The sequence below is a fragment of the Drosophila subpulchrella genome, chromosome X, assembly GCF_014743375.2.
Source record: "Drosophila subpulchrella strain 33 F10 #4 breed RU33 chromosome X, RU_Dsub_v1.1 Primary Assembly, whole genome shotgun sequence".
NCBI lineage: Eukaryota > Metazoa > Arthropoda > Insecta > Diptera > Drosophilidae > Drosophila > Drosophila subpulchrella.
This window is the reverse complement of record NC_050613.1, coordinates 20,205,339-20,223,289: the sequence shown is the minus strand read 5'-3', so window position 1 is coordinate 20,223,289 and position 17,951 is coordinate 20,205,339. Positions and strand designations below refer to the sequence as shown.

The following is a 17,951-nucleotide window of genomic DNA, read 5'->3' as shown; positions in this document are numbered from 1 at the left end:
GGGGTTTTTTATGGTCAAAATCCTAAGTTTTTTCCGATCAATTATTAAATTGTAATTTTAAACTTATAACTTAAATATCTAATTATAAAAATAATCAATATTTTAAATTTCTGGCGCCAATTCGAGTGTGACCCTGCACCAGCCCCATTAGTGATGAGCTGCACACCGATAGTCGCAATCAATATATCGATATTTCAGAAGTTTTTTAAATCGAGCCATCGATGTTTCCGTCGGCGCCCAGCCACCTCTAGCAACCGAAATCGAATCGAAAAAAAACTCGGCTGCTGAACAAACCGAATCCGGAGAATACGAATCCGATCCCCCGCAATGTGCGCGCCAATCTGCAGAACAGTCGCCCAGTGAATTTTGCGATTCGCAAATAATACCGCTCCGCCGCCCGTCGCACACACACAAATACACACACGAAACACCCGCACAGCGCACACACACACACACACCGCGACACGCATAGTGAAGAAAAAAAATCAAGTGGCAATAAAACAAAAAAAAACCGCCGTGCTCGTGGGAAAATCGATTTTCCCTTAACTTAAGCGAATTGTTAAGGCTCGTCGATTGTTTGGGCTTTCCCCCACAACAATAATACATTTTTTTCCTGTGCAAAGTGCGCTGAGAAAGCGAGAGCGGCGTGAACCGGTGAACTGAGAGAGGGAAGAAAATTAGCAAGGCAACCGACGTTTATAAATACATATTCCAATATACCATTTGCAAATATTAATGACAAGAAAAGATCAACAGCAGCAACAACAAGAGCAGCAGCAGCAACAACAACAGCAAAAACCCAGCAACAAGGAATTCTAATACGAAAATAAACCAAACAAATCGCGGGGCAAAAGAGGGAGAGAGAGAGAGGGAGAGCGTGCGAAAGAAGGGAGAGGAGAGACGCCAAAAAAAAAAGTATATTATTTTCGCGGCGCGGCACACCCAAAAAAACGCGGAAAACCCCCGAGCATCCTTGCCGCGCCCCCTTCCGCCCGCCAACAAACAAATAACAACAACAAAAAACACAGGCAACCTGCATGGAAAACATGGTTAGTAAAACTAATCCCGTTAGCCCTCAGGGCGTAGTCAGGATTTTGTTGCAGAGGGTGGGGAGGTGTCATAAAATCAATACAAATATTTTAAAAAATTTAAAAGAGTCGATCAAACATTTGACCCCCCCTTGGACATAACTGTCTACGCCCTTGGTTAGCCACCCGCTCACGTACCGCCTTCGCCCCCCCTTGACCACCCCTTTTCGCCGCCCTTGGGCCGCCTATTAGCACATTTTGGTTAGTGGTTAGTTGTTGTTTATTTTATATGTGCACAGCTGCGGGCAAAAGAATAAGTATAAATATAGATTTTACGAAAAATGTGGGTATGAATTATGCAGAGGAATAATTAGAGATCATTAAATAATGGCTTACACATAAGTTAAATTTGATATTTCGCAAAACTTGATAGTGGTCATTTTGGTCATCCAATAAGATTATTAATAGGCATTACTCAGTTATTATTTAAATATGAAGCTTGGGGAAAAAAAACATCTAAAGCAAAGAATTATATTTAGCTTAAACCGACATCTCAATGAGCAACTAATCGACAATTCGGCAACAGAAAGTCTTATTATTTTGACCACCATTGTGTGTCTGTGGAGATCTCGCGTGTTGTTGGGTTTTTTTCCGTGTGGCATTGTGACCTGTTAACTTGGAAAGTTACTTGGGATCTCGTGACTTTCGTCTGCATTCAATATTCATAGCCATCGGGGAATGTCCTTGAGCAAGGGCCCCCCTTTAACCCCCCGACGGGGGCGCAGCAGGGTGTGTTTAACCCTTGTGCCGCCAGCCAGCACTCCCTCAATGTACAGTCACCATGCAACAACAAAAAATAAGAAGAAAAAAACCTCTCATTACAGGATGTTTATTTGCATGCATTTATTTGTGTGTTAATTTGAGTCCGAGTAAACATCTTACAAACTACAAATGAATGGGTTAATTGTGGAAGAAGGCAGCAAAGAAGAATTGACAATTGCGCGATGTAAACACTGAATGGGAATCGGGTATTCCCAAAACGAGAACCGTTTCCGTTTGCCGGAAACGTTAGGTTAACCAAATATTTGGAATAAGATCCATCGATTCGGTACATAAGATCTAAATATAATCGATTGCTGTTCTGCTTTTCTGAGTTAATCATTATAAAAGCTAAGATCTTAATCGAAAAGCTTAAGTGTACGTTTCCTAGAAAACACAAATTCCCTTTAGTAGAGTTTTTTTTAAAGATATGAATGGGGTTCGGGTATTCCCAAAACGAGAACCGTTTCCGTTTGCCGGAAACGTTAGGTTAACCAAATATTTGGAATAAGATCCATCGATTCGGTACATAAGATCTAAATATAATCGATTGCTGTACTACTTTTCTGAGTTAATCATTATAAAAGCTAAGATCTTAATCGAAAAGCTTAAGTGTACGTTTCCCAGAAAACACAAATTCCCTTTAGTAGAGTTTTTTTTCATTTAGAGTAATGACACAATGTAAAAAAGAATACAATGCACTTTTTGAATTGCTGATACAGATAAGAACAAATGTAGGCTTTAGATTGTAAACAATTTCCATTATAAACAGGCTATATATTATATAGCTTAGCCCACCTTATGCTTCTTAATTAAAAAAAATTATAAGTAAAATTCAGTAAAAGTGAATTTGAACATTCTAGTGGGCCTTTCTTTACATAACATATATTTTTTGGTTTGTTTAACACTTGTGAAGGGATTACTTCAACTGGAACTTGTATTTTTTTACGAAATATTTTCAGTAACCCTTATCGCCGTCTGCGGCAGATTGCCCCACCATTTTGTATTGACTTAATCCCGGGTAGAAGTGCATTTGCAGTGCGACTTGCACTCGGGCTGCCTTTGTGGTGTGGCCACAATTAACGATTGCTGATTGTGGGCTCTGTCGACGCTTATCTACACACAGATACAGACGCACACGCCCCGTGTGTGTTTGCTCAGACCCCCGCGATAAGCCCGCTCTCTTTTCTCCCGGCCCTTGGAACCCGTATAGTCTCCAAAACTAGCCGGCACTACCGTCCACTACTCCTCCTCCACTCGAGGCGCGTGACAAAGAACAGAAAAAAAAGAGCAGCCCCTATAAGGTGGCATTCCATTGTCCCCAGTTCGGGATGCTATTCCCCATTGTCGCCCAACTTCCTGACCTATATATGATGTCATGTCGCGAAAAGCAACGACACAACTGCTACCTACATAACCACTGTACAACAACAGAAATCGCACCTTACTTTTGGCAAATGTCCCTATCTGGTTTTCGGGCATGCAATTATCCTATCTATATGGCTATCAGCGCCAGTTCCATCGATGCCACTGAACTGGGTTTACAACCAACTGGCATGTTACCTAATTTCCTGACCCATGATGTCATTGGGGGGGGGAAAGACCAACCCTATCCCTATCAACTGATATTTATTTGGCTGTACTGGTAATCTGTGCTTTCAGTACGTGTCTTTTTACAGTTTTTCTTGCCAACGTCCCCAATTGGCTTTTGCATATTCATTTTAAGACCACATCTGGGGGGCTCCTCTTCATGGAATCCTCTTCATGACGATATTTCTGGAGGAGTAATAAATAGCAGGCACTACTGTCCCACTGAAAACCGAGTGCAAACTCTTTAATTAGTCACCCACTGTGGCAGACACTCACTATACCCATTATCTGAACTCTTTGTGTGATTCAAATGATTCAAGAAGTGGCCGGCAGGCGCACTACGATTACGACGTAATCGAGCTCTACACACAGAAAAAAGGGTGGCCTTAATTTTTCCATTAGTTTATATAGTTTATCATATCACATAAGGCAAAGTTGCTAGATGAATATTTATGTTATTAAATATTATGTGGTTTTATATCTTATAAGGAAAAAAGTAATAAACCAACTATAAGGTAGGAAATGTGAAATATAATAGGTGTGCAAATCATAAAATCGCTATACTATAAACACTCCCCAAAATACTATGCAAAAAAGATCTAAGTGTTATCAAAAGTAATCAGGTTGGAACCGCATCGAGTAAATCATAAATCACCGAAAAACCCCCCAATTGTTTTGGTTAATCACTGAAGTGACGTATAATGCATCTGGAATGAGTTGGCTTAGATTTCCGCAATGCCGATAAGTCCTGGGCAATTCGAAATATTTGACGATTATTGCGGAAGGCTGATTCTTCTACGTGTACCAAGTACATACTACCAACAATGGTTAGCGGGCGCTCTGCCCCTCTGCTGATTGTGTTCTGCGCTTGATAACGTATTTAATTTATTATTATGACGGGGCACACACACAGGGCCCACCTCGTATACGATATAGCATGGGCAGGTGTACCTGACCGATTTCCATGGAGCTTAGTGTACCGGCGACCGTCTTCGGAGCTCGAAGCACGAGAAAACGAGAGGAAAAGTCAGAGAACCGCGCGTACGAAACGAATCGAATCGAGTCGAAAACGTGCACCGAATCAAAGCGAAATATACGAAAAAAAAATAAAAGCTATATACGAATAATAAATAATACAAAAAACAAAAACGCGCGATTATGGACTGGTGAGCAGGGTGGTTCGGGGAAAAAAATCAAAGCCAAACACCTGGAACGATCCCCTGTGAACTGGGGATTTCCCATTCATAGACCTCTCCAGTGGACTTTGACATATAATGTGCACATGGAAAAATGTTTGCAGTGACAACGAAATCGATAACTTATCATCTGATTTGAATACAGATACAACATATGTATGGGATCCGTATCAGCTATAAATTCTTAGTCCTTGTCCATATGTGATACTATTTAATTAAGAGACGATCCTGAAAAACTGATTTTGAAGAATCATGAATATCCGAGGTTTACTAAACATTTGGTTAATATTTAGTACCAATATTTACCACTATATTATCTAAGCCATATGGATATTACAAAGTTTGTTTCTGTGTGGTTGGTGTAGTTACTTTAATTGACTTCTAGGCCAGTCTACAGACGTGCTAATTAATGGGCCGCTGCCGAGTAAGGGCACTGAGAACCCAACAGATCCGAACCGAACAGAACAGAACATGAACTATTAACTATTAACTTGGCTAATGGAAACGCTTCTCGAGTGCCCGAGTTCCCGAGTGCCAAGTGCGATGATGTGACTCAGGGCAGGTGCTCACGATTAGATTTACCTTAGCCTACCCTACCTGCACTTGGAGCTTCTCATCGCTCGCTTTTTAAGTGGATTTGTGGATTTGTCCCCGGGAACAATGTGCCGCGACAATTAACCAGTATATCAGCAATGGCATCGCATACTACAGTAGTTATCGCTTGCGAATAGTTGGTAAATCAGCGATATTTTGTTATATATTAAGGGAAATCGCCACTACATAGATAATCCTCTGGCGACTTATCAGATTTCTGAGAAATATCAAGAAATTAAAGCTGATTGAATTGTATTTTTAAGGTAGTCTTCTGGCGATTAATATGTATTTGAAAAATATTAACTGTCGGTCAAGGCATTAATAAAAATAATGACGAAAATTTAAATATTAAGGACAACTTTTAGCTATTAATGAAGTAAGGTAAATAAAGAAAGTAAATAATGATTAAAAGTGATGAAATTGGCATTACACAGAGAATCTTTTGGCAAATACTCAACATTATGGTCAATAATAACGAAAGCAGCTTTATTTTCGTTTCATACTTAATTAACTATTTGCACTTTCGATTTTTCCCTTAACCCATATATCCACTGTATTCAATTTTTGTGCACTGCCCTGCAATCGTTGGAGCGTTGCATTCATTTTCATTTTCTCGCAGTTAGTTGCGAAAAAAAAGAAGAAAACAAACAAAGCCAGCAAATGAAAAGCACCTTATAGTAGTAGTACAATTGTTAAAATTATTGCACCGAGCCAGCCAGTCAGTCAGTCAGTTAGTTAGTTAGTCAGTCTGTCCGATTTTGTTGTTTATATAAGAGCGGACCGGTTATCGCGAGCGATCCAAGTTCATTACGCCCCCAACAACAAAGGTCCGGGTTATCTGAGGCTGAGTCTCAGACGGAGACGGAGACTGAGACTGGGTCTCACCGGAATTGTGGTTGAAGCACCTCCTTTTCCTGCGACCGTATGATTCATTAACGAATGAATGGAGCAGTCGGTGATAAGCCCCCGGAGTCACTGGCATCGGTTGGGGATTGGGTTCGTCATACCCCAACCAGATGGGGATTGGGATTGGAATGCCTCATGTGCCATGTCCCATGTCACACCAATCTAGCTGGTATTGAACCGCTCTGACGTACGAACGCGTGTATCTAGGATTTCGCCATTGCCCAAGGCCGTCATTTATCGTAGGCGGATTGTAAATAGTGTACTCGAACGCGGGTCCGAATGCCACATTCTTCGGGTGAAGAGTTTCTTATCTGGATTACTGAAGTGCCACAATAGCCGGGCCAAATACAGTGAAAATCCCAGGAATTGACTATTAAAGATCAGGGAATTAAAAGGAAACCTAAAGAGTGTTCATATGATACTTCCAAGTTTTTCAAGATTTTGTATATTATCTCTTCCAAGGAACTTAAGATGAAGTATTTTTGCCAGAGCTTAAATGTGTAAACAAGATAGCTACAGCTTTTATTTTCGAAGGCATACGGCATATACGAATGGGTTTTAACCGATAAGCACTGTAAAACTTGGGTCAATGTTCAGCGATACCCAAGTACTTACTGTGACCACTTGATATAGGGGTTCCAATAAATATAGAACTATTCATATGAGCATAAGCTATTCCAAGAACTAAACAAACGTTCGAACCCAGACAAGCCGAAAGCCGATAGTTGCTGGCGCTCTAATCATAGTTTTACACTTTATATGAATAAATAAGATATAATATTCCAAGAACTAGAATTTCCTATAGACCTTCGATTGCTGGCCAGCCCCCGATAGTTTTTTTTATCATTGCCCAACCTACAAAGTTACTAGCTTCCCGAGTTCCGAGTTCCTGGGTGGTTCCCTGAACAGATGTGTGTGTGTGTATTTAGATAAATCGATATGGGGCGTGTGTAATCTTTATGTGCCCACCCTTGTATGGAAAAACGCCCCAGACTTCTGGTGGACACTTCCGTCGCGTCCCGTGGGATTCGACTCGATGGAAAATTTCGCCGGCATTTCTGACACCCTGGTCAGCGATTTTCTTTATTCTTCCTTGGTGCAGTTAGTTAGTTTTACTTCCCAACCGAACTACCATGAATCACACATATCAAATGTGTGTATAAAGTTCGGACTCTTTGTCGATTCCCTATTGTTCAACTTCCTCGCACAGTCTTCTTTATGGGGCGTTGATTGCAGAACCCCTATATATACATACATACGTAGTATAATATATATGAATTGATTTGTGAAAAGATTTTATTTGATTGTTTTCTGGGAATTAACATACATTTTTTAAATACTTGAGGATGGCAATATATATTGGTTTATTGATAATTCGATTTTATAAGGAATATTTTATTTCTCCAAAAGTTTAGTTCTTTTTAATTGGAATTGATTTCAATTGAATTTCTATGATCCCAAATATTATTTTAGTGCCTCACTAGCCTGAAGATTGCATACCCAATGAGATGGGGGAACATTTTAATGTTTTATGGGGCAAGAAAGCAAGGCAATCATGATGACTGTTTATTGGCTAATGATTGATGATTAATGTGGAGGAGACTTCTTATCGCTAATTTAATTTATAGCTATCTTAAATGCACTCGAAAGTGCCATTGAAAGGTTTGCTGATTTAATCAAAACATTTCCTGGTATCCCCAGTTTCGTTGCTCATTTGCTTGCTCATTATTTCTTTTTTTAAATACATCTAATCATATCACGATTAGTCACTATGAAAAGAGCAAGCAGCCAGCGACAAATGGAAACATTTGCAAAACACAATATCATTCGGATATTGATGGGCACTTATGCATACCTACACGGACTTATTTATGATGATATATATAAGTATGTAAGCTGATCAGACGTTATCTGCGTGGCCAACCGAAAACTAAAAACCATTTCGAGGCCATCAGCAATAAAACGAATACGAATTCAAAAAAGTGTACCAATTGTAATCAATTCGTTGGCTTTTGAACTCGCCAATTGCTCTAAAATTAATACGGGCTTTATGGAGGAGAATGAATAAATACGAGAATGTTGGGGAAAATATGGAAGAAGCTTGCCTAGGGCTCGGTTATATGATCAATAGTTATGGGCTGCCAGGCACGCGATGCTCATGATTAACATCTTTCCATGGCAGTTACAGGAAACGCCCATTCTCACTCGGTTCTAATTCAATCATATTACAAAAAATGTGGTCGATGTGAAAGGTTAAAAAAATTAAGTTTTCCGCCTGGCCGGCACTAATTAATTTTTAATGCCAGATTACGACTCACAACAGAGAGAGGAGGCGCCAATTGTGTGGCATATTTGGTTTGTTTTCGACGTATTATAGAGCGAAATCTGTTTAATAACAGCGGAAAGTTCGGGTTTGGTTTCGGTTATACACAATCACTACGAGCTTTCAGCTTAAAAATGCAATATGTTTTTGTATATACGACCATAAAATGCTTTAGAAGTACACCCACTTCAGTTTGAGAAACAGTCTTCTTACTTATTCGAGAATAACCGTTCTTGAAATCAAGACGAAATGGCTCTCTAATTTGATTTTATATTTTAAGATAAGGATAACATTCTGTACATTTCAAATACTTACATATATATTTTTAACACTCACCAGATTTCAATTTCGAAAAACAGTCTCCATACTTATTCGAGAAGAACGGTTCTTGAAATCAATACGAAATTGCTCTCTAATTGGTTTTTATATTTTAAGATAAGGATAACATTCACCAGATTTCAATTTCGACAGCACATGGCTAAACATTCTTCTGGTTTTCGTTTTCTTTACAGAAATGTCTGAACAGGAAACAGAGCTGAGAGTCTCAAATGCAAGCAAGCCAACGCCAGCGGGAAAAACCAAGTCCAAGTTTACCAATAGCTGAAGAGAAGGCCAAGGTGCCGTCACCGCCGAGAAGCACGCGCAGGAGCTGATAGAGGATTCGGAGCACTACTTATCTACTTTGGGTGCCTGAATCCACTTCCTTTCCGCTCAGCCGTAATCGCTGAGCTCAAGGCACAAACAACTTACAAGAACCATAGTTAATACAGTCTGGTAGCCACTGACTCATTCAGTTTGAGTCCGCGAAACGAATAAACGATCGAACAAACAAACAAAAACGAGGCAGATACGGATTAACGGATACGCCGGAAAGCGGAGCACAAGTCTACTTAAGGCAGGAGGACTATAGCCATTTAAGATAAAATATATATTATATATAATATATAATATATTAGACACAAAAACAAAAAAGTCATCACACATCCCGCAAACCAAGATGAACTCCACCACAAAGCATCTGCTGCACTGCACACTGCTCATCACTGTGATAGTTACCTTCGAAGTATTCTCCGGCGGTATTAAGATTGACGAGAACTCGTTCACCCTCGTGGATCCATGGACTGAATACGGCCAGTTTGCCACGGTTCTGCTGTACTTACTCCGCTTCCTCACGTTCCTCACGCTGCCCCAGGTGTTGTTTAACTTTTGCGGCCTGGTCTTCTACAATGCCTTCCCCGAGAAGGTTGTCCTCAAGGGCAGCCCCCTGTTGGCCCCCTTCATTTGCATCCGTGTGGTAACGCGCGGCGATTTCGCTGACTTGGTCAAGACCAATGTGCTGCGGAATATGAACACATGCCTGGACACCGGATTGGAGAACTTTCTGATCGAGGTGGTCACCGATAAGGCGGTCAATTTGGCGCAACATCGTCGCATCCGGGAGATTGTGGTGCCCAAGGAGTACAAGACGAGAACCGGAGCACTGTTCAAGTCCCGGGCTCTGCAATACTGTCTGGAGGATAATGTAAACGTGCTGAACGACAGCGATTGGATTGTCCATCTGGATGAGGAGACGCTCCTTACCGAGAATTCGGTGCGTGGCATCATTAATTTTGTGCTGGATGGCAAGCATCCGTTTGGCCAGGGACTGATCACCTATGCCAATGAGAATGTGGTCAACTGGCTGACAACACTGGCGGACAGCTTTCGGGTGTCCGATGACATGGGCAAGCTGCGTCTGCAGTTTAAGCTCTTCCACAAGCCGCTGTTTAGCTGGAAGGGCAGCTATGTGGTCACCCAGGTGGGTAATTCCATACGTTGCGTGGCTGGTTCGAATTTCGGGGAAATGAGTGGGCTCTTGGGGGAATTCTACGAACTTTCCCAGAGGTCTTTTATCAAGTTTGACAGCTCTTTAAGCCCCAAAAAAACGATATAATTCTAGCGCTTAACGTAGTATAGAAAAAATTGTTAGCTCTTTAAAGGGGGTACTACTGTACAGTAAAAGTAGTACATTTTTTGTTAATTTTATAATTTTTGAATTAATAATTTAATTGCAGCAGTATTTCCCTCTTGTAATTACATAATATTCCACAAGTTCAAGTCATTGTTAATCGTCAAAATTCTGCTATCAATATACTTTTAGAGCCCTATTATAAAAAACTGTTTTATGCTACAATCTATTCTGAGAATCGATTAAAGTTTAACAGCACACTTTAAACGTTCTCATGACCCATGAATGTCATTTGATTTCCAATTTACTTTTTTTTAAATATTTTTGATTGGGAATATTAAAATGTAAAATGATACAAATTTTGTACATAATAATAAATATTAGACAAATTATTAAGGTTTTTCATGTCCACAATTCGAACCCAACCATTTTTCGCATTTAAATGAAAAACTTACTGATTATCCTGTACTTTTCATAGGTCGGCGCGGAGCGTTCGGTGTCCTTTGACAACGGAATCGATGGATCGGTGGCCGAGGATTGCTTTTTCGCGATGCGGGCCTTCAGCCAGGGATACACGTTCAACTTCATCGAGGGCGAGATGTACGAAAAGTCGCCGTTCACGCTGCTGGACTTTTTGCAGCAAAGGAAGCGATGGCTCCAGGGCATCCTACTGGTGGTGCACTCCAAGATGATACCCTTCAAGCACAAGCTGCTGCTGGGCATCAGTGTCTATTCGTGGGTCACCATGCCGTTGTCCACGTCGAACATCATCTTCGCGGCACTGTATCCCATTCCCTGTCCAAATCTGGTGGATTTCGTGTGCGCTTTCATTGCGGCCATCAATATCTACATGTATGTATTTGGCGTCATCAAATCCTTTTCGCTATACCGCTTCGGATTGTTTCGATTCCTGGCCTGCGTGCTGGGTGCGGTGTGCACGATACCCGTGAATGTGGTCATCGAGAATGTGGCCGTCATTTGGGGCTTGGTTGGCAAAAAGCACAAGTTCTATGTGGTCCAGAAGGATGTGCGCGTACTGGAGACTGTCTAGGATATTGCGGAACTGGAGAAGGGAGTCATCAAGTAGCCTCATGGTCATCATATCGCCCCTCAAAAAAAAAAACCAAATGAAACAATGCAAAAAGCAAGATAAATTTCGCAAAATTAGGCCAGATTCAGTGTGTTATCCTGATATCCTGATTTACTTGATTTGTACATTTTCTAAGCATAAGTCTCACCCACCCACAACACACACACACACACCTGCACAGCACACACACACACCCGCACACACGCATATAATTGTTGTTTCGTTCTAAAGTCATTATCATTCATAATATTGCCAAATAAAAAGGAAAGAAATCGGAGAATAGAAGGTTATTTGACCCAACAGAACAAATGTTACAGACAACGTCTTTTAACGAGATCTATGCAAATGCACCACTCACCAGCAAACAACAATTAGGGGAATTATTAAAATCCGAGAAAACCACACACAAAAACTCTCCATTAAGTGTAATTTCATTATAAATATTTTTTTTTGTATAGTCTGTAGTGAAAGAATGCGCTATATTTATATAAACATAAATATTGTATGTATATTGTAGATTTATTATTATTATTACGATTATTTAAAAAATGTGTACATTGATGTATTGTAAATTGATAATCTGTTAAATATCATTCACACCGAAACCAAGGATAAAAAGCGAAGCGAACTTAAATGTTTAGACTTATGTACGTACTTACATGTGCAAATGTTGGATGTACTTTGTGTATTGTTTGGCCTATGTTAACATGGCATTCACCCCAGGATACATAGCACCCAGGATCGACGTTTTTCGGTATCTATTGTGAAAAATGATTGGGGTGTGAATGATATGATCGTGATTAGTGAAAGAGGTCCTTACAGGACCCCCGTCGAATTTCTCTGTTCTTTATTTTTGTAGTACTCTGTATTATTCCACTTTTCCTTGTTTCTCTTTTTATGTCATTCTGTTTAACTGTTATCGGTGCTTTGAAACCCACGCCCAAAATACACCTCCCGAAAATATGGAACACGTGCATTGCAATCACCTCGTAAATCCCAAAATGAGCGCACACACACATTAAACTGTTATGAAAAAAGAACCAAATACAAAAACAATAATAAAATGTCAAAAATATAATTATACGTAATTTTGTTGGGGGGTTTTGGGGTCATTAGCCAGATAAAGGAATAAAACGAGACGGAAAGTGTATTACAAATATGATTCGTTTATTCGGCAATAACACACTTATCCAGTATGCTCAAGTTCTCATATAGGGGACCAATTTGAAAATGCATTGAAAAATGAAAAAAAGACATTCTTTCTGATTAATCTATATATATAAGGGTTAGAACCTTTCCGTTCCCATAGTAAAAGCATAATGTTCCACTCAAAAGAACAGTATTATCACTCTCTTATATTTATTGTTACACTATGATCTGGCGGTTCACATTTATATGTGGGCATGGACTCTAATTGATTACGAGTACTTAACTCCTTGTAAGTTATAAATATTCAAGGTAGGTATTCAATATACCTATCTCCCTCGTAATCATGCCTATCCAGCAAAGTACAGTCCTTAATCTCCTAAAACGATATAAATATTTAATGGGCATGTAAATAAAATGATATAGGATACTATAAAAAAAATAGTCAAAAAAGTTGTCTTCGCTTCATTTCAAAATGAGTTCAGATCACCCAAAAATAGATTAGTGCAAATTATTGGATACTATATTGGTACATTATAAAACTTGGATGGGTAATACAGTCTTGGATGAAATGGATTCCTTATTGAGCATTTCCTAAACGATAACATAACATATTATTAACGAGACTAATCTAGCTACTACAAAACGTGCTGGCAGGCATCTGCGGACTCTTCTCTGCTCCTCGCTTCCTGTTCCAGTTCCGTTTCCCGATAGACCACATCCATATCCATGTTTGTATTACGCTTCCTTCCAACTTCAGAAGAACTTCCGCTTGGGTGTGGCAAATGCCAGTCCAGACATTCTGCAAATTGAAAACAGAGACTTGCATTGCGAACGAACAACATTAAGGATTCTTGCCCACCTTGCCAACTTGGGTCCATTGATGTCCTCCATACCGTTCAAATTGCTCAGCGGCGTGGGTGGGGCCATCGGATGCTCCTGAATCGAACGCTTCGGCGAGACCGCCACTTTGACGGGCGTATTCGGGGTGGAGCAGTTCACGGGATTCTCCTTGGTGGTCTGTTCCTCATCGTCAGCATTGTAGGACCCTTCGTCGTCCTCCCCTGGGTCCTCCTTGATCTCCATGGCTGTCTGACCATCACCCTCGCCGTTTAGCGGTGGCTGCCCCTTGACATTCATGGGATTGAGGCAGTGGCTCTTACAAATGCAGCTCTCGGTGCATCCATTGTTACCCACAAGGCAGCCGCATCGTTTGGTGTTACACTTGGTCCGACACTTGCAGCTCTTGCAACGCTTGCCATCCTCAGTGGTGGTTGTGGAATTCAGCGACTGGATGGATGCATTGCCATTGACGCTTGTCGTCGCATTGGTATCCTGGCTAGAGGTCACATTGCGGCTGGAGTTCGACTGATGTCTCTGCGGTGAATTCAAGATGAAAACCATTAGTGTAGGACTACTAATATTTAGAACTTTAGAGAACCAAATGTATGCATAGCTTTAAACTTACCCTGGCTCTTGATTTTGAGGGCACCCAGTCGGGATCGTCGCTGACATCGCTCAGTAGTATGGTTTCGTTGACCTCCACTACCTCCACACTATCATCGAGATCTTGGAGATCAACCTTTGGCACCTTGGCTTTCGCCTTCGTATTGGCCCTAAGTTTGTCCAGCTCTTGCTGCAGTGCCTCTCGGCTGCTAAGCAGTTCTTCGAGAATCTGCTGGCGTTGCTGCTCCTGCTCCGCCGGTGGTTGAATTTCAGCCGATCTCTGGTTGGCCGTCCTGATCAAAACGGCCACTTTTTCCTCGTAGGCACGCTGTAGGGCCAGCATTTTCTCTTCATGTTCGGTTTGGACCAAACGCAGGCGTTTGCTTACAGCCTCCCCTTGCTGTTGGGCCTCCAGGAGCTGTGTGCGCTGCTCATCCAACGCCGTGCGCTGCTCAGTCAAGCTGGCCGCATGCTGGCGTCGTTGCTGCACCAATGTCTTTAGGAGCTGCTTGCTTACAGCCCGGGATTCGCCAATGCTTTGGACACCCTCGGCCAAGGAACGAATTCGACTATCCAGATCGGTGGGACAGACCTTCTGCTGGAGATCGGCGATCTGGGCATTGCGCATTTCCAGCTCCTCCTCGAGATTGGCCAGCAGACGAGCCTGCTCCTTGGCCTCGGCAGGATCATTTGTCTTTTCCTGCTGCAGAAGATGATAGTGATTGTTGATCACCGCCCGGTCCTCCATCAGTTGCTCCAAACTGTGCTCAGCATCGATGATCGAGAGAATGATCTCCAGTTCACGGTCAACCCAGCAATCGGTCTTCGCGTGGGAGTTGGAGCCTGCGGCGGAGCCTCCGTGATCCTTGGCGTACTTCTGACGCTGGGCCTGCGCCGAGGCCTGCCGTTCGAGGGCGTCCTTTAGCCGCTTATTGGCAGCCAAAGCCTCCTCGCACTTGCGTTTCAAAACCTGCCTTTGCTTGGAGTGTAACGTCTGCTGGCGCACAATCTCCGACTGCATTTTGCGGTCCTTGCTCTTCAACTGGGTAAGCTCCTTCTCGCGCACCATCTTCCATTGGCGGAACTTCTCTGACTCGCCGCGCATTGCGCGTATGAGCTTCACCTTGGATTCCTTCATGACCCTGATCTCACCACTCAGATTCTGAATCTTCTCGCGCTCCTTTTCCCGCATCTTCAGCATGTTGGCCTGGGTAACCAGCTTGCGGCGCAGGTCGGAGATCTCCTGCTCCAAGAGCTGCAGGCGCTTGCGACGCTCCTCGGCAATTTTTGCCGAAGTATCCTTGTTCTTGATGTTACGCAGCTGGTCCATGAGATCTCGTCGCTCCGCCTCCAGGTCATCGATCTTCTGGTTGCACTGGCGCAACTTGGCATCTTCGTCCTCGGCCTCCAGCCTGCTAAAGTTGCGAATGATGCGCTCGTGCAGCTCCTGTTTGAGATCCAGCTGGCGATTGATGTTTCGCAGTTCGCCAGCGAAGTTCAGTTGCTTGTTGGTAAACTCCTCCGAGTGGGATTGTAGCATTTCGTGGACTTCATCACCACCGCTCGAGCCGCCGTTCTCCTCCATTTCGGAATGGGAGCGACTGCTGAGCCGTTGGCGTGTCTCCTGGCCCTGGGTTTCCAGCTCCACCTGAGTGCGCTGCAACTCATCGTCTACTAGGCCCACCAGTTGGGTGATTTCGCGCAGTTGGTCGTTAGCAGCTGGATCCTCAGATCCGGCTTCCGATCCCGCTGCCCCTGGTTTCTGCGAATCCAGTTTGCTTTTAAGTTGCGACACATGACCGCGGAGTTTGTCGTGAGCCTGCTCTGCGATGTGGGCACGCATTTCCTTCTCGGTGAGATCGACCAGGGCGTGATGAAGCTCCTGCTGCAGTTTCCTATTCCTGTCCAGCAGGCTGCGCACCTGCTCCTTGAGACGCTGATTCTCCGCAGCACTGGCCATGGATCCAGCTAAGGTCTCCTCACTGGAGATGGGACCCAAACCGGCTGCTCCCACGGCGCTGGTTATGGAGCTGGTCATCTTGCCGCCAGCCAGTAGTTCCACACGCAGCTTCTGGATAATGTCCTTTAGCATGTTGACCTCCGCTGCATGCGGATCGAGATTCACAACTGGTTTGTTCTTGATTTGCAAAGCCCGATCCGCATAGCGCAAGGTGCTTAGGGTCTCTGCCACATTATAGTCAGCCGGGCTGACGCAGGCAATCATCAGGGTGATTGAATTGCCGCCCAGCGAGTCCTGCAACAGGCGTGTCAGCTTGGACTGGCGGTAGGGTATATAGCCGGCGGCCTGGCCAGCTGAAATATGAAGAATTAATTTGAGGGAGCAGGACAGGCGGACCTAAATACTCACATCCCAGGGCATTGATCACATTACCCAAGGCCAGAAGACCCTTGTTAATATTGACGCCCTCCTTGAAGCGATCCCCACTGGCCAGGGTCTTCGAGCAGCGTTCTGAGCCAGCCAGATCCACCAGATTGAACCTAGAAGTGGTGACCGATTGTCTGCCGGTAATAAAGGGCAGAGATTAAGTGATTAAGGATCCTTGCAACGAAATTCCGCGACATACTTGCCGTCCAGTTTGGTGGCCACCAGGGTCAATGTGAAGATGGCATGAGATCTCGAAGATGTCTCATTCATGGCCGTGGCGGCCACAGCCCTTCCAGAGGAGCCGCGCATCAGATGATCGGTCACCTCCTGAGCGGATTTGACCTCCAGTTCTGTGAGACCGGGCATGACCACCCGGCTCTTCACCTCCCTAATGTCTACGGTCGCCTTTTCGCGTTTTTGCGATGAGAACAGGTCATAGAACTGCTCCTGGTAAAGCTCCACAAAGGAACAGGTGACCTCAAAACGGAATTCCTCCCGCATTTCCTCGATGGCCTGGAATATATCATGAACGGCGCGTGGTATGACGCCCACATGATCATCCAGTACTCCATTGAAGGCCGTGCCCATGGTATAGGTCTTGCCAGAGCCCGTTTGTCCATACGCAAGGATGGTGACGTTGTAGCCGTGCAGCAGCTTCTTCACCTTTGCCTTCACGCAGGTCTCGAAGAGCTCCTTCTGGGTGTCTCCAATGTCGAAGACATGGTTGTATGTGTACGCCTCGGTCCGGTTGACCGTGACCTGTGGTGCTCCGTCCGACGAGCGCTCCACAGCTATCCGACAGCCGCGATCCAGCTCGGATTGCACCATGGGGCGCACGCGCAGGGCCACGGCCACGGAACTGGGATCCTCGCTGGACATCTGCGGGGTCGCAAGGGGTTAACCATCTGCTGACCGTCTTTGGCGCCATTAGGCGCTCACTCACCTTTTTTTTTTCGTTGAGAAGCTGAAGAAAATAGGAACTTGAAGCAACGCGATTGCCCTGGACAACTGACAATTTTGGATTGATCTAGAGCTCGATGGAACGTGGGTCCTCAACGGGGAAACCCGGTACGTAGGCTACTTTTGGCAATTTCGGTTTTTAGAGCCTAGGCTAAGGATTGCGACGCTAAAACGAACACATAGCTGCCAGTATTTTTCAAAAATGGCGGAGTAATCGATTAGTGACAGTCGATGTGTCGATAGGCCGTAGAGGTGTCGATGTGGCTAGTTTCAGGCTAACTTTTTTTAAGGCAATCTCTCAACGCATCACTGGAAATAAAACTAGTTTGATTTCTCTGTTCGAAAGGTTGTACGTTTTATCAAGGCCAACTGATGGTAAAATTTGGAAATAAGAATCTGATTATACTTTCGCATTATGTAAACGCTTGAGGGTCAAAATGTATTTATTTATGATTAAGACATATTATGCTGGCCAAGAAAAAAGCCATTCCCCTTCACCAAAAATTACTGTTTTTGGCT

At 43.4% G+C, this 17,951-nt stretch overlaps 2 protein-coding genes across 3 annotated transcripts; one reads left to right on the top strand and one right to left on the bottom strand.

Moving 5' to 3' along the window:
- Positions 1-251: 251 nt before the first annotated feature.
- LOC119556559 (beta-1,4-mannosyltransferase egh) lies at positions 252-12,558 on the top strand. 2 transcript variants are annotated; one of them, XM_037868853.1, is made up of 3 exons: positions 252-1,049; positions 8,969-10,254; positions 10,883-12,558. In XM_037868853.1, exons 2-3 carry the CDS (start codon positions 9,454-9,456, stop codon positions 11,453-11,455), a joined length of 1,374 nt encoding a protein of 457 aa, XP_037724781.1. In that variant the 5' UTR covers positions 252-1,049; positions 8,969-9,453; the 3' UTR covers positions 11,456-12,558. The 2 variants fall into 2 exon arrangements, with proteins under 2 accessions (XP_037724781.1, XP_037724782.1); XM_037868854.1 differs by lacking the exon at positions 252-1,049 and adding an exon at positions 4,437-4,603.
- A 583-nt stretch (positions 12,559-13,141) lies between these two features.
- Positions 13,142-17,710, bottom strand: LOC119557181 (chromosome-associated kinesin KIF4). The gene is made up of 6 exons (XM_037869795.1): positions 17,417-17,710; positions 16,672-17,353; positions 16,455-16,606; positions 14,109-16,399; positions 13,503-14,017; positions 13,142-13,442 (listed from the first exon to the last, which is right to left on the bottom strand). The coding sequence occupies exons 2-6, from the start codon at positions 17,349-17,351 to the stop codon at positions 13,397-13,399; spliced, it is 3,684 nt and encodes a 1,227-aa protein (XP_037725723.1). The 5' UTR covers positions 17,352-17,353; positions 17,417-17,710; the 3' UTR covers positions 13,142-13,396.
- Between the last annotated feature and the right edge of the window lie 241 nt (positions 17,711-17,951).

Coding starts and splice junctions, on each gene's coding strand:
- LOC119556559 (XM_037868853.1), top strand. CDS start 9,454: ATGAACTCCACCACAAAGCATCTGCTGCACTGCACACTGCTCATCACT. Junction 10,255..10,882: donor GCAGCTATGTGGTCACCCAG/GTGGGTAATTCC, acceptor TACTTTTCATAG/GTCGGCGCGGAGCGTTCGGT.
- LOC119557181 (XM_037869795.1), bottom strand. CDS start 17,351: ATGTCCAGCGAGGATCCCAGTTCCGTGGCCGTGGCCCTGCGCGTGCGC. Junction 16,400..16,454: donor TGTGATCAATGCCCTGGGAT/GTGAGTATTTAG, acceptor TTCATATTTCAG/CTGGCCAGGCCGCCGGCTAT. Junction 14,018..14,108: donor CCTCAAAATCAAGAGCCAGG/GTAAGTTTAAAG, acceptor AATTCACCGCAG/AGACATCAGTCGAACTCCAG.